Source organism: Podarcis cretensis (assembly GCF_951804945.1).
Source record: "Podarcis cretensis genome assembly, chromosome: 1".
Lineage (NCBI taxonomy): Eukaryota > Metazoa > Chordata > Lepidosauria > Squamata > Lacertidae > Podarcis > Podarcis cretensis.
This window is the reverse complement of record NC_137170.1, coordinates 40,127,302-40,142,137: the sequence shown is the minus strand read 5'-3', so window position 1 is coordinate 40,142,137 and position 14,836 is coordinate 40,127,302. Positions and strand designations below refer to the sequence as shown.

General features: G+C 39.8%; 1 protein-coding gene across 5 annotated transcripts in view; it reads left to right on the top strand.

Moving 5' to 3' along the window:
• DPH6 (diphthamine biosynthesis 6) overlaps positions 1 to 14,836 on the top strand; it is a 228,915-nt gene that overhangs the window by 89,722 nt on the left and 124,357 nt on the right. For 4 of the 5 annotated variants that reach the window (XM_079954618.1, XM_079954619.1, XM_079954616.1 and 1 more), the window contains exons 9-10: positions 8,956 to 9,100; positions 12,830 to 12,961. In XM_079954618.1, coding sequence (XP_079810744.1) covers positions 8,956 to 9,100; positions 12,830 to 12,961 — 277 coding nt within the window. The remainder of the gene's footprint in view (positions 1 to 8,955; positions 9,101 to 12,829; positions 12,962 to 14,836) is intronic. The other variant, XM_079954617.1, reaches the window with a different exon arrangement.

The window sequence follows — 14,836 nt, the reverse complement described above, 5'->3', positions numbered from 1 at the left end:
CCAACTAGTCATGGCTTCATGACTAGTACCAATTGATAACTTTATCCTCCATGAAAAATTGTCTAAGCCGCTTTTAAAGCCATTTACGTGGGTAGCCAACATTACAGCCTGCAGTATCAAATTCCATTGTTTTTCTATGCACAATGTGAAGAAGCCCAACCTTTTTGTGTGTCCTGAATCTCCACCATTCAGTGTGAGAGGGGGATTTCTCTCTACCCACTTTCTCCACACGTACATGTTTTAAAGCTCATTGGTATTCTCTTTTGCTTTATATCTGAACTAAAAAAGTCCCATACATTATAACCTTTCCACATAGGAGAGTTGCTGCAGCCCCCTGACTATTTTGGTTGCTTCTCTTTTTTGCAGCTTTTTAAGCTGTGCAGTTTTTGAGATGCAGCAATCAGGACTACCCAGTTTTCGAAGTGTAGTCATACCATAGGTTTACATACATGCAGTTATTGACAGTTATATTTTCCATCCCTTTCCTAATGATCCCCGCCATGGAATCCCCTCTTTTTTTCCACAGCTTCCTCATTGAGTCGACATTTTAATTGAGCTCACCAAATGACCCCAAGATCTTTTCCTCATTAGTCACAACCAGCTCCAATCCTGCCAGTTTATATGTGAAGTGAAGAATTTCTTTTGTCCCAGTGTGCCTGGTTTTACACTGACTTACTTTGAATAGCATTCACCAATTTGTCCTCAGTTTATCCAGTTTGTAGAGATCTTTTCAGAGATCTTTGTAAGCGTTTGTACATCTGCAAACCCAGCTACTACACTGTTCACCTTTTAACTCCAGACATGCTGTAAATTATTTAGAAAGTGTTCATCCCAATACAATTTTTTTTTAGGAGACACTTTTTATAACCCTTCATTGTGGGTATTGTCTGTGTATTCCTCTCTTTGCTCCATGTTCTTTAACCAGTTACCGATCCACGAGATTATCTATCCTCTTATTCCATTTGTGCCAAGTTTATTTAGAAACCTTTCGGTAGAATTTACTGGATCATTCCTGTCCACATGCTTACTGACACTCTCACGGAACTCTGAATTTTGGAGCCTAAAAGGTTAGTGAGATAGGATTTACCTTTGCCATCTTCCACAGCAAGACATATTCTCCTTTAGATTCAAACTCGTAGTGAAGTTAATCCATGCAAAACCTGTCACGTAATAAGCAGTATACTATAGTGTATGATAGTACCTATTTGCTATATATATACATGGCTTTTTAAAGATACCCTTCCCATTCACGTAGAATGCAGGCACATCCCTGCTAATGTTTGTTACATGGGAAACAGATCAACAACCTATCTTTATTATAAGAGATCAGCTGGTGGGTCATATTCAGGCCCTGTAAACCTCCCCCACCCCAGTCTCTACCAACACCAGATTGGGAGCAAAAAGCTTGGGTGGTATTCAGCTAAACAGTTCTGCTAGCACAAGCATTCATCGCTGTGCTATAGTACTCCCTAAATCTGTTCTAGAGGGGCAAGGGAAAATCCACAGTATATTTAGGGAGCCTGTGGAGAGAGAAGAGAGGGGGTATGTTCAGTTGCGCTTGCGCTGGCAGAACTGTTTAGTTGGATACTTCCCCATGTTCCTGGTTTGTCTTGGTGAGCTCATTTTCTCTTGGGAAATGTGAGCTTCCATAAGTGGCTGTGACATAATTACTGAACCTTTGGGACACCTTCTCATTCCCTGATGAGGGATGATTCCCTGTTCAGATGGGCTCTGCTCCTATGTCAGTTTAGAGCATTGATAGGGGTTGAGTTTCGTGAGCTACAGCCGTTGCCCTGCAAAAATCTAGTGTGATGTTCCTTTTTCTCCCGTTATTTATTATGTTGGATAATCTTCAGAGCACAAAGAACTTTTTATCTCACTGGCTGTCAGGGTGATGTTAGGTAGGTAAGCTATATGATGGGCAATGTACCAAGGACCTATGCAGTCTCAAAAATTTTCAAAGCCGTAAAGAAAACATAAGCATAAGGATAGTGTAGGAAGATTTACAAAAGGTAGGCCTGGGCGTATGGAAGGGTAGACCAGAGCACATAGAAACCCCCGGTCACTGGAATCCATTCTCATAATTCATGATAATTCTAATAGAAGTCATATCTGAGCTGACCAGATTAAACGAGAATGGTATTTGTTGAGTGCATTGCATGTTGAGTTCAGTGTTCAAACATGTCATTCTCCTTAGTTATGTTTCGCAGGTGTTAATTTTACATTCTTTCAATTGAATATTTTATAATCACTCCACAGTTTGGGCTAGCATGCCTTAGTATAATAATCAGCTCCTGCTCTCTTCTGCTGTTCTGTAATGCATTTTCTTTAGCTAAATCTCTTAATGTTTAACTACAAAGGCTCACTGGAAATTTGTTTTAGATTGTTTCTGGCAGCACAATGAACCCTTGTGCCTCAGGGAGAATAACATTTTATTCACTGTTCTGGTTTAATACATTACCGCACAACTTCAAGATGCATTTTTGCATAATAATGGAAAAGATTCCTCTACTCTTTCTTTATTAAAAACTTAAGAATGTTATTTTTCCTGCACATTTTATGCGTCTAATACCTTTTTAAAAGTATAGATATTGGCATGTCAAATGTGCTTTGTTTTATAGGTATATTATAAACTCTTAATAACATTATTTGTCACCTAACATTCATAGTTGTCCATGGAGGCCTCAGTTTCCTCTTCACTGGAAAACAAGGCCACTGTTGTATGAAGTGTAGCTTCATCAATATTTTACTTTTTTCCTGTAAGAATTTGATATGATATGCCTTGAATATAAAATCTCTTCATCCTTCTCTTTTACAAAAGTTATATTGTGCTTCTATTTCTTGGACACCACAAGCGGTTTTATGTATGGCAATTTTACATAGAGTAATTCTTTTTTTAAAAAAAGATTTATACCACCCTTCAATAAAATTCCAGGACTGACTTACATTTCTTAAACACATGTTGTTGTTGTTTAGTCGTTTAGTTGTGTCCGACTCTTCATGACCCCATGGACCAGAGCACGCCAGGCACTCCTGTCTTCCACTGCCTCCCACAGTTTGGTCAAACTCATTTTCGTAGCTTTGAGAACACTGTCCAACCATCTCGTCCTCTGTCATCCCCTTCTCCTTGTGCCCTCAGTCTTTCTCAGCATCAGGGTCTTTTCCAGGGAGTCTTCTCTTCTCATGAGGTGGCCAAAGTATTGGAGCCTCAGCTTCACGATCTGTTCTTCCAGTGAGCACTCAGGGCTGATATCCTTAAGAATGGATAGGTTTGATCTTCTTGCAGTCCATGGGGCTCTCAAGAGTCTCATTCAGCACCATAATTCAAAAGTATCAATTCAGCAATCAGCCTTCTTTATGGTCCGGCTCTCACTTCCATACATCACTACTGGGAAAACCATAGCTTTAACTATACGGACCTTTGTTGGCAAGGTGATGTCTACTTTTTAAGATTGTGTCTAGGTTTGTCATTGCTTTTCTCCCAAGAAGAAACACATAAAACAACATAAAACAACATAAACACATAAAACAACATAAAAACATTGACTTGGAGTTGGAGTTGGAGGGGACCTTGTAGTCCATTTCCCTCAGATCTCTCTTAGTTCAGGTAATCATACAGCCCTCTTTGCTTGCTTACCGTCTGGTGATGGGACAATTATATGGACCATTCTGATATGATTTAGCAAACAAAATACCTGTGTTTAACTGAAGTAATAATAAAAAAGTTCTGTTACCTGAGCTGGAAATAAGCCACATCAAAATTGCTGTCTAAAAGCAGCATAAGCTGTGCATTTAGGAAGCCTTCAAATCATAGTCATTTGTGTAAGTATTATATCACTGCTGCTTTTCACACTTTATATTGTTGTAATCTCTGTAGGCCTTAATTACAGATGGATTCCCCTTTGCTTGCTTTGGGGGGGGAGCACTTATTGCTCAAGGAATATAACTATAGAATTCCCGTTGTAACATTTTAATTTTTGAAGTAAATAGTATGGGGGAGGGGGAACCATGTAATTTTGTTGGGAATATTTATGGCATAGTCTTATGTGCTAGAATAGGAGGGAAATCACATAATTAGCTCTGTCAACTGAAATATCAGGGTTATTTAGTAAAAAGAGAATCCCTGCTGCAAGGATAACTATTTCATAATGCCCACTGTCAATAATCCATGGCTGATCATTAGGGCCTACTTTCCCTGAAAGGACATGAACTGGTAACAAACTTAAGCTTTGCTTCTTTTTTTTAATAAATCTTTTTATTAAGTTTTAGAAAAGACAACAAACAAGAAAAAGAAAAACAAATACACAAAAATACAAAGTTATAAAATACATAAGAAAGAAAAATAGTTTCAAAAAAGAAAAGAAAAAACACATTTAAAAAAGAAGAAGAAAAAACACAAAAATCCCTCTTTTTACTTCTCATCTTTGATTCACTTATTTTCTTGACTTCCTCACATATCCCTTTTTTGTATCCCTGTTAAAAATTAATTCAGCAAATTCATATCCAATTAATTTGTCTAATTATCCATCCAATCTTATTTTTAACCTCATTGCTAGAACCCCTTCAGTTCATTTCAATGCCATTAACATTCAAACAAACTTAAGCTTTGCTTTACCCTTTTATCACATTCCTGTAAAAACACAAATGGCAACAAATGGTTCAGGAGCTGAATTAATGTGAACTCTTAAGTTCTGCTGCTGCTTTTGTACTAGTTCTTCCAAGGTGATCATATCTTCAAGTGATCACATCCAGTCAGAGATTGCATTATTAATATGATGGCATCATAACATGGTGCAGCCAAGGAGAGGGAAAGTAGTGTTCCTATGCTAATTTTGAATGGGTGAACATACTTGCCCTTCTCCAGCAGCCACGAAATTAAAAGACGCCTGCTACTTGAGAGAAAAGCAATGACAAACCTAGATAGCATCTTAAAAAGCAGAGACATCACCTTGCCAACAAACGTCCATATAGTTAAAGCTATGGTTTTCCCAGTAGTGATGTATGGAAGTGAGAGCTGGACCATAAAGAAGGCTGATCGCCGAAGAATTGATGCTTTTGAATTATGGTGCTGGAGGAGACTCTTGAGAGTCCCATGGACTGCAAGAAGATCAAACCTCTCCATTCTGAAGGAAATCAGCCCTGAGTGCTCACTGGAAGGACAGATCATGAAGCTGAGACTCAAATACTTTGGCCACCGCATGAGAAGAGAAGACTCCCTGGAAAAGACCCTGATGTTGGGAAAGATGGAGGGCACAAGGAGAAGGGGACAACAGAGGATGAGATGGTTGGATAGTGTTCTCGAAGCTACCAGCATGAGTTTGAACAAACTGTGGGAGGCAGTGGAAGACAGGAGTGCCTGGCGTGCTCTGGTTCATGGGGTCACAAAGAGTCGGACACAACTAAACAACAACAAAACTTGCTGGAAGGGAGGGTAGTTTTTGAGGGTGGCAAAAGCCACAGCTATACGAATGTCCATACTCTTTCAGCTCTACTTTCAAATATCCAAGACTGACGTTGAATTCTTCTCTCATTTGATTCTCTTTGCGCAGATCATAGAATCATAGAATTGTCAAGTTGGAAGGGACCGCGAGGGTCAGTTTTTTAGTTCAACCTTCTGCAGTGCAGAAATCTTTTTGTACAACATGGGACACAAACCCACAACCCTGAGATTAAGAGTCTCTTGCTGTACTGGTTGAGCTATCCTGCTACACCGAAAAATGGTGACTTGAACTCTGCAAATTTTCATGGTCAGGCTTAAAGAAGCACAACACAAAATAATGGTCAGAAAATGGATTCTATTGGACCCCCCCACACCTTTCCTTACTTGAGTAACTGCAGAAATAGGGAGGTGGGAATTACCTTTGAAGGGACATAATTTTCTGAGGTTTCTCTTGGAGTCAAGGCCTCTGATATGCAAGTTGTGCTTAATTGTGTATCTCAAGATGGAGATGTGATTCATTAACAATTAATTCAGAAAAAACATTTATTTCTATGTAAATTGCAAAGCATATCTTTCAGTTTAATAAATATAGATATGCATGCATGTTCATATATATATATATATATACCAAAATACTATATATGTGTGTGTGTGCGTGCATGCGTGCGCGTGCGCGCGCGTGCATGATGCCTGGTGGTAATAGGAGAAAATGTTCCTGCCAAACACAAACAAATCTTATGGACTAAAGAAGCAGAATCCTGCATGTAAGACTTGATTTATCTTTCCTTAAAACAAGCCCACCCAGCTTCTCAACTATGAAATATTCTCTTAATCCCCACTGGATCAAAATACTTTAAAAACTTTTAAATATCACTTGTAAAAAGCTTTTAAAAAGAAAAGAAATGGGGATTTGCATCTGTTTCCACAAGGTAGTTTAAAACCATGACCTTGAGCCATATGCCACCTTCTCCTTTGGTTCATGTGCTATCAGTGAGAGATTCCAGGCAGCCTGGGATATTTTTCTTAATGTACTTAACACTCCTGAGATGTTGGTGCATTTCTCATATCACCATAACCATCTTCATAGGGGATCTCATAAATGGCATACATGTGCCAACTGAAAATATGCCTTACTGATCTTGAAATTCTTTTGCTTGGAAAGGTGTGACATTATATGCTTTTCTTTTGTAACAGGCAAAAGATGAACCCATCATTTTCTCCTTTAAGAAATGAATGCAGCTACACACACACACACACACACACAAGCTACACACACAAACACTCGTTTCTTTCTTTCCTTTGAAAGACAGAGAAATCTTTCACTCGTTCTCTACTTGATATGGCAAGTCTATTCCCCACCCAAGTAATATCTATCTCATATGTCTGTTCACAGTGCACGAAGCTGCATGTGGTCTCCCTCAAAATGTTGTTTTAACAGGAGAACTGATCAAGGCAGAAAACAAGAAGCAAAGAGATTATCAGAGCCTTTTCCTTCTAACTTCAGAGTTTTATGCTCTGTTCTATTCTGAGAGAACTGCTCAGTGGGAGAAACGCTGTCAGTTTTAGATTTTTGTAACAACAAGCCTCCTCTGCCAAGGAAATGAAGATCTCTGACAAGTTAGACACTGCGGCTGCTAATTATGGTTGTTCTTTTTAAGGTGTACATGAAACTTGAGGCATGTAGCAAAATCAGGTTCTTTATTCCAAGAAGTTTACAGGGACCCAATCCTCAGTGTGCCCACAACCACATCTCACCATTTTACCCAAAGGTGTGGATATAAGAGAACCATCTACAATGCATTGTATTTTTCTGTTTTGTCAGAAAGAGAATGGAAATTAAGAGGGCTATGGCAAGATATCACTCTGTTCCCGCACTAGCGAGGGGGCAAATGATTGGCGAATCATGGCCTTCTATAATAAATCTTCATTAGGAAATACTTCTCAGAAGCGTTTTGTACAATGCTGAGGGCCTGAAGAGAGAATGTAAGAATTCATTTCATATTGTCAGGGCATTGTAAGCATTTGCTTAGTCCTGTGCAGGCAGAAACACAAATATTTCATGGGGGTGGGAGTAGATTGTTAATGGGCATTCTGCACATGGCCTGCTTTGTGTGGAAGTCTCTTAAGGGAAAGAAAAAATTGACCTTGTTCTTGGAAGGAAAGCAATGAGTACAGAGGATCTGGCAGCTCTACCTGTGTTGGCACAGACATGCCAAAGTTGATGAGGATTCTTAGGCCTAATGCTGTTCGAGAGATTTCCACGGGTGGCAGCAGTGACACTGATGGATTTCCTATGCTGCCAGAGCAATTTAGTCCTTAGTTTTTATAAAGGGAACATGGCCGCTTGTCCCAAATACTACAGCCCACAGGACCAAAAACTGTTCACTTTCTCTAATTTGGATTTTTATCCTGACATTACAAAACGCCTACAGCCCCACTAGAATGAAAGTTAGTGTTCTGCTTGTTTAGATTGGAAAGCCAGTGTGGACATACCGGGTAGGGACTTGGGCAAAACAGCGAAAGATTCAGTAACCCACGTTCCGATGCTGATCCTTAAGGAAGTCGCTGTCTTTCAGTCTAGTCCCCAGTCTTCATTAAACAATCTGTAAAAACAGCAATATGTTTTTAAAGCAATTCAGACATAAAAGTCTACTTTGGGTGCACTTGAGGTCTTGCGTGTTTTTTTAGGCTTCTGCACTTAATGATCAGGCAAAAATAATTGTAAAAAGAATGGTTGTTCTTTATCTCTCAGATATAAAAAGTTGTTTGGTGAACTGTAGACCCTCAATCCAAATATGTATCCTTATTTTAGAGCATGTGCCATTCTGGGTTGGAGATCCATCCAGTCCATCATTCTTTGTAGAAATAACTAGCATCTGACAGGTACTGTGCAGGTCACCATATATTTGCTAGTCTATATTTCCCCCACCCATGCTGTAAATTTCGGTATTGTGTACTGGATAACTCGTTAGGTTGTGAAGATCCGAATCATGCTAGCAGCACTTCCTTAGAGTGAGGAAAAGAAGCCTGAGTCACACTAGAAGAAGAGGAGCAGACAGAGGCGGGTTCTTGTTTTGGTCACTTCACAAAACAGTTTTGTATTTTAGATTAAACAGACCTGCAGTTTGAGTGTTTTAAGGTTTCATTTAAGGTTGATTTCTTGTCTCTATTACCATGAACATGATGAATGTTCCCATGTGTATTATTGATTTGCATTGCTTTATCTATATAATGATTCTCCGTTAATTGTACTAAGTAAATTAAATCATTACGTTGCACTGTTCGCCAAGGTTGCAATCCAGTTTTATGTGTGCAAATCTCATTGATCTCCTGGGGACTTAAGTGTTAGCAACTATATGTGGAAACTCAGTCTCAGTTACAGGCATTAACATCTTGCCTCCACATCTTGCTCTAAAATGAAATAAAATGCGCTCCATTCCTTTTACCTCGAAATGATTTGCTTGTCCAAGGGCTTCTCCTTTTGACATAATGTGTGCTGCCATATTTATTTCAAGCAGGTGCAACCTCTGAGCAAAGCCCTGGCTGTGAGCTGTTCTTGTGAAAAGCAGTTTGAAGAAAACACATGGCCCACGTCAGATGAGCGAAAGGAAGCCGCTTGCATCATCTGGGACACTTCTGGGCCTTCTTCTGTGAAGTCCAGTGAGTTTTCTGCTTCTCCTCAGTCATTAAGGATACATACAATTTCCTTAAGCGATAGCCATGATAGCCATGTAAGTTTGTAGCATCAGAACCAACAAAGAGCCTAGTAGCTCCTTAAATACTTTCCTGGCAACCAAGGAAGGGATTTTATCGGTGGCGACACTCTGTCTATGGAATATCCACCCTGCAGAGACTTCCCTGGTGCCCACTCTGTGGTGTTTTAGGTGCCAGGTGAATACCTTTTCATTATTTCAGGCCTTTTCATTTTAATGGAGGAGAGGGCTATCGATGGCTGCTAGCCGCAGTGGCTATATGCACTGCCTCCACAGTTGGCTTCTGAATACAAGTTGCTGGAAACCACAGGAAAAGCGCGTGCTCTTGATCTCAAATCCTGCTTGCGGTTTCCAACAGGTAATTGTCCAGTCACTGTGAGAGCCATTAGCCTGATCCACCAGGCTCTTCTTATGTTCTTAATTATAATGCTACATCTATTTTAGTGTTTCTGGATCTCTGCACTAAGTTATTCCCCTTGCTAGTTTCATGTAGTGTTTCAATTGTTTTCAGTTACTGGTTTTGTGTTGGTTATGGCCTTCTTGATTTATTTACAACTGGTTTGAATGTTTATCATTTACATTTTGCGTATTTTGTATTTTTAATGGTCTGTAAACAAAGGTAACTCAATTGCATGGCCAGTATATGCATGTAATCAATAAAAAATAAATAATGACTAACAAATATATTGCGGCATAAACTTTTGTGGACCAGAAAACACTTTGCAAATGCTTGGAGTGCTATCATAAGTTGGCAGGTGATTGGAAGGCAGAGAGAGAGAGAGAAATGTTAGGAGTGAGGTCAGAAGTAAATGAATTCTAAGACCACGTAATTACATTGCATTTTAAATGCAAAAATAATTACAGTGACTGTTTGCAGTGCAATGTGGATGATACACAAATGGCCTGGCATTAGTGAGTAAATTAGTATCTGTAGTGTCATAAAGTAATTTTATCATAAAGTGAGTGAAGGTTTTATTTTTAACAATACCAACAGAATGTTTTAGTTTTTGGTGTGTTGTTGTTGTTGTTTTACCAACTTGGGATTGGCAGTAGAGGTCTTTTGACTTCTTGTTTTCCTTCATCCTACCTTCAGAATCTTATTAGGGATGTCAGCATTTTTCTTAGAAGGAAGTTCAAGGCTTTCACTCTTGGACTCTAATGACTCTCTCCTGCATGCATGGGAGATTTATACATATAATTCCCATTAGTGTTAATAACTATTATAGCTTTCCGATGTTGATCTCCTCCCAGATGATGTGCCCATGCCTCTTTAAATTTGAGCTATAGGGCTGCAGCTCTTATTTATCTGCATGAATTAGAGCTCCATCCCACAAAAAGGCACTCTATTCTGAGAAGTCCTATTTGTTTCAATAAAGTACTGCACGCAAGAGTAATAGAGTAATGCTTGGGGAAATGGAACAGATCTGTTCAGGGCTCTTGTTTTTCTTTGTAACATACTTCAAGTCCATACCTCTGATTCAGAATCTCATGCACCACCTTCTTCAAATAGCCCACTTCACTTTCAATACATTGAGTTGCTAATGAATAATTTGAAGACATAATCCTAAATATTTGCGCGATTTTACAGCCCGTATTGCCATCATATGTCATGGATGGATGTGGAAGGATTTGCAGGCACAAAAGTTAGTGCTGCTTCTTTTTCTTTGGTGATCACTCGTAGCCAAGTAAGATTGTCTTCCATAAACATGGTTTTGACTGTGGAGGCCAATTCTGGATCCACACGTCCTTCTACAGCGGGGACATAGGTTTCTGGGTGGGAGTTGATCACAGTGAGGGTTTGCCATTTCTCCCTTTCATCCTGAGTTCAAGTGTCTTCAAACCCACAACACATTTGGTAAAGACTGCTCTCCAATTGGAGTGCTTGCAGGCCAGTGTTTCCCAGTTGTTTGTGTTTATACTACATTTTTTTAGATTTGCTTTCAGGGAGCCTTAAACCTCTTTTGTTGACCACTGGAATTACGCTTACCATGTTAAAGTTTGGAATAGAGAAGTTGCTTTGGAAGACGAAAATCAGGCATCCGCACAACATGACCAGTCCAACAAAGTCAATGTTGAAGAATCATCGCTTCAAAACTGTTGATTTTTGCTTATTCCACTACACTGGCATTAGTTCACCTGTCTTCCCAAGTGATCTATACAATTTTTTTGAGACATCATTGATGGAATCTTTCAAGGAGTTGGAGATGTTGTTTATAAGTGGTCCATGTTTCACAAGCATACAGTAAGGTTGGTAGTGCAATAGCTTTGTAAACAAGCATTTTGGTTTCCCTGCAAATATCCCTGACCGCAAACACTTTGCACTTCAATCGGGAGAAAGCTGCACTTTCAGAGCTCAAGTGATGCTGTGGCTTGGACCCTAATATCTTGGAGTGGGGTTCTGATTATCCAGTTTTACTGCTTCATTTTTCCTGTTGCAGCCTCTGTGAAAAACTGCCCCTGAGGGTCAGAGCAGCTTCCAGAATGCCTGGAATGTGTCACTGTGGCATGACTTACCATTGAAGGTTGCAATCAGAGACATACAAGTAACCAAAGTGTTTTCCATTCATTCTAGGGCTCAGTTGGCTCCAAACCTTTAATTGGATCACTTATTTGCTTGTGGGAAGGGTCTTAACTCAGTGGTCGAGCACATACTTTGCATGCAAAACATCCCAGGTTCAGTCCTTGGCTGGGCTGGGAAAGACGTATCTGCCTGAAACCCTCAAGAGCTACTGCCAATCAGTGTAGACAGTGCAGAGCTAGATGGGCCAATAGTCTGACACTGTGAAAGGGAGCTTTCTATGTTTGATGTAAAACCAGTTCATAGGCTTTATTCATTTGTATGTAATGGTGCGTTTGACAGTTGCACCTGAACTTAAATATATACACACCATGCAAATAGTACAGCAGTATGATTTAGGAAATGGTAACATCCTAAAATGAGGGACGCGGGTGGTGCTGTGGGTTAAACCACAGAGCCTAGGACTTGCTGATCAGAAGGTCGGTGGTTCGAATCCCTACGTTGGGGGTGAGCTCCTGTTGCTCGGTCCCTGCTCCTGCCAACCTAGCAGTTCGAAAGCACGTCCAAGTGCAAGCAGATAAATAGGTACCGATCCGGCAGGAAGGTAAATGGCGTTTCCGTTCGCTGCTCTGGTTCACCAGAAGCAGCTTAGTCATGCTGGCCACATGACCCGGAAGCTGTACGCCGGCTCCCTTGGCCAATAAAGCGAGATGAGCGCGGCAACCCCAGAGTCGGCCATGACTGGACCTATTGGTCAGGGGTCCCTTTACCTTTACCTTTAACATCCTAAAATAGTGTGATATTTATTCAGTTGGACAATTCTTTTGGGTTGAAATAAATAGAATAGTGTGTTGTATATGTATACCAATCCTAAGTATGTTTGCTGGATGTTAGTTCCTAGTAAAAAGGATATGAGTATACTGTTTGGTTTGTGAATTGCTTTATACATCATGAAATATACATTTGGACATCATCAAAGTGATAATCCACTTTTTTTCTTTCAAGGGGTCATAAGTATTAACATTGGGAATGTAGGGCTGCTTTTGTTGTAAAAACCTTAAAGTAGCCAGTCTTGTAGCTTGTTTTCATAGGAAAGACTAAATAAGGCTAAACCACTTGCCATTACAACCTCATCTTTTAAAACTTACATTTTTACAGATAAGACGTTTGAAACCTCAGTGAAGTCTCCGCAGGGCTACCAGTGGCTAACAGGCATCAGTGCTCTCCTAAATGCATCGGAAGGAGGAAGCGTGCAAGAATCGGCTAAGAATGTCTTTTTGTCTCTCCGAGGTGGTTTATTAGGGATTTAAATAATACAATGTAACATGCAGAATACATCTGCTTTAATTAGCGCTGCAACTTCTTATCAATAATTGGGGTGATGAGTTGATGTAATGGTTTGAATGCAAATTTAAAAGACCAATTGTTTCTACATTGCAGGCTCTCTTAAGCAGCAGCAAAGGAGGTGCTATAGAGAGTATGCAATCTGTTTTGCTATGAGTGGGTGGGGCCAGCTGTTTGTAAACAAGATAGATCTAAGCAGCAGACCTTCCAGAGAGAAGAAAGGGTCTTGTTTCCTCAAAGAATCTAGGCCGCTGGCCGCTCCCTATCTGAGCATGCCAGGTCACTCAAATCTTTGGTCACCTAGTTCACTATCCTGGGACTTTTCAGTCTCTTTTGCTGTTCTCCCCACTGCCAGAATTGAAGAAGGATGCAGGAATGTGCGTAGGAGAACGGATGACTGTCTCTCATATCTGCTACAAATTCTAATCAAATTGTTTTGAAATGCATTGATTAATCAATTCTTTCTTTTAAAAAATTGGTTGATTATTTCTATTGTTTACAGATTTGTTTGGTTAGCTATCTCAGGATTGCTCATTATGAAAAAGAACAATGTGAGAACTGTCATATTTAACATTAAAGGCTTGGCAGCAGGTGTTTGCAGAATGGAGTCACTATATGTGAACACGTTTAAAATCATTTGCAATCAGGCTCTACGCTCTTCATTGTGTCATTTATAAAAGACAGTGGGATTTGTTTTCATACTTTTATATTTTGCTGTATGCACTCTGTGTTGTGTATGCTTTCTGCTTGCTAAACTGCCTTTATCACCATAATTTTAAATTGAGTTCTCCAGAAAGCTGTGGCTGTGGTACATTTTGGCATCCAGGATTAGGTCAGTGGCTTTAAATCTCGTTTATGTACTTAATGCAAGGAAAGAATTGCTATCTTGGGAATCGTAGTAGCTGGATTTCTTACTATCAAACCCTTACAAGATATTGACATATAAAACAAAATGCTTCCATTTTGTTCTGCATCTTTCCTCATTTTACACTTTTAAATAAAGAAATGTTTATGCAGGCATCTTTTTCATTCATAAAAATGGAAATTGCTCTCTGAGGCGGCAATGGGCAAGCTTGTATTCTTGTTCACGGATACTTTTGATGTATTAGCTCATAAAATCTTAACATTTGGCTTGTGCAGCTGAGTTCATGACTGAATACAGAATGATAAAGAAGCGCTAGCAATTTTGAAAGCCAAAAGGCATCATGCTTTCTAAAGGACCCTTAAGCTAGTTCTTAACAGCCTGGAAATCAGCAAGGAGGCTGTAATCAGGCTTGTAGGTAAAGGCAACAAAGTTCTGCATAAATCTTTTCAGCATAACATGTAAATGTAAGCAATGGGGCTCTATCACGTTTGCTTGCTGCTTGTTATATTTCCATGGACCCCAGCCAATCCAAATATTATACGTCCTTGCCTTTCTTTTCATTAGAATTAGACAAAAAGTAGTGGTTGTGCCTCTGGGCCAGAAGCTAAGCTTCCTACTGTTTTTGGCAGGTTACTTACATTTGAAGTATTGTTTTCCATTTCTGGCCAACTACTAGCGTTTTGGTCCCAGGTAATGCTTGCATTTCCTGTGGCTATTTATTTTGCTCTCTGAGCAGGGGGTGGGGACACGGAATGAATTATGGTCCTGTCAGCTGAAGGAACCTCCACATGTTTTTTTTTGCCAGAACATTGCTGAGACACTTTAGGTATGTGTTATAACCTTTTCCTAGAAAAGCCATACCTGCTGTCTGCTTGCCCTACTGTCCTGCTCTGCATCGCCCAGTGAGAAGGTGGAGGAAGCACAAGCCTTGTTACAAAGCCAACTTTTTTAATACC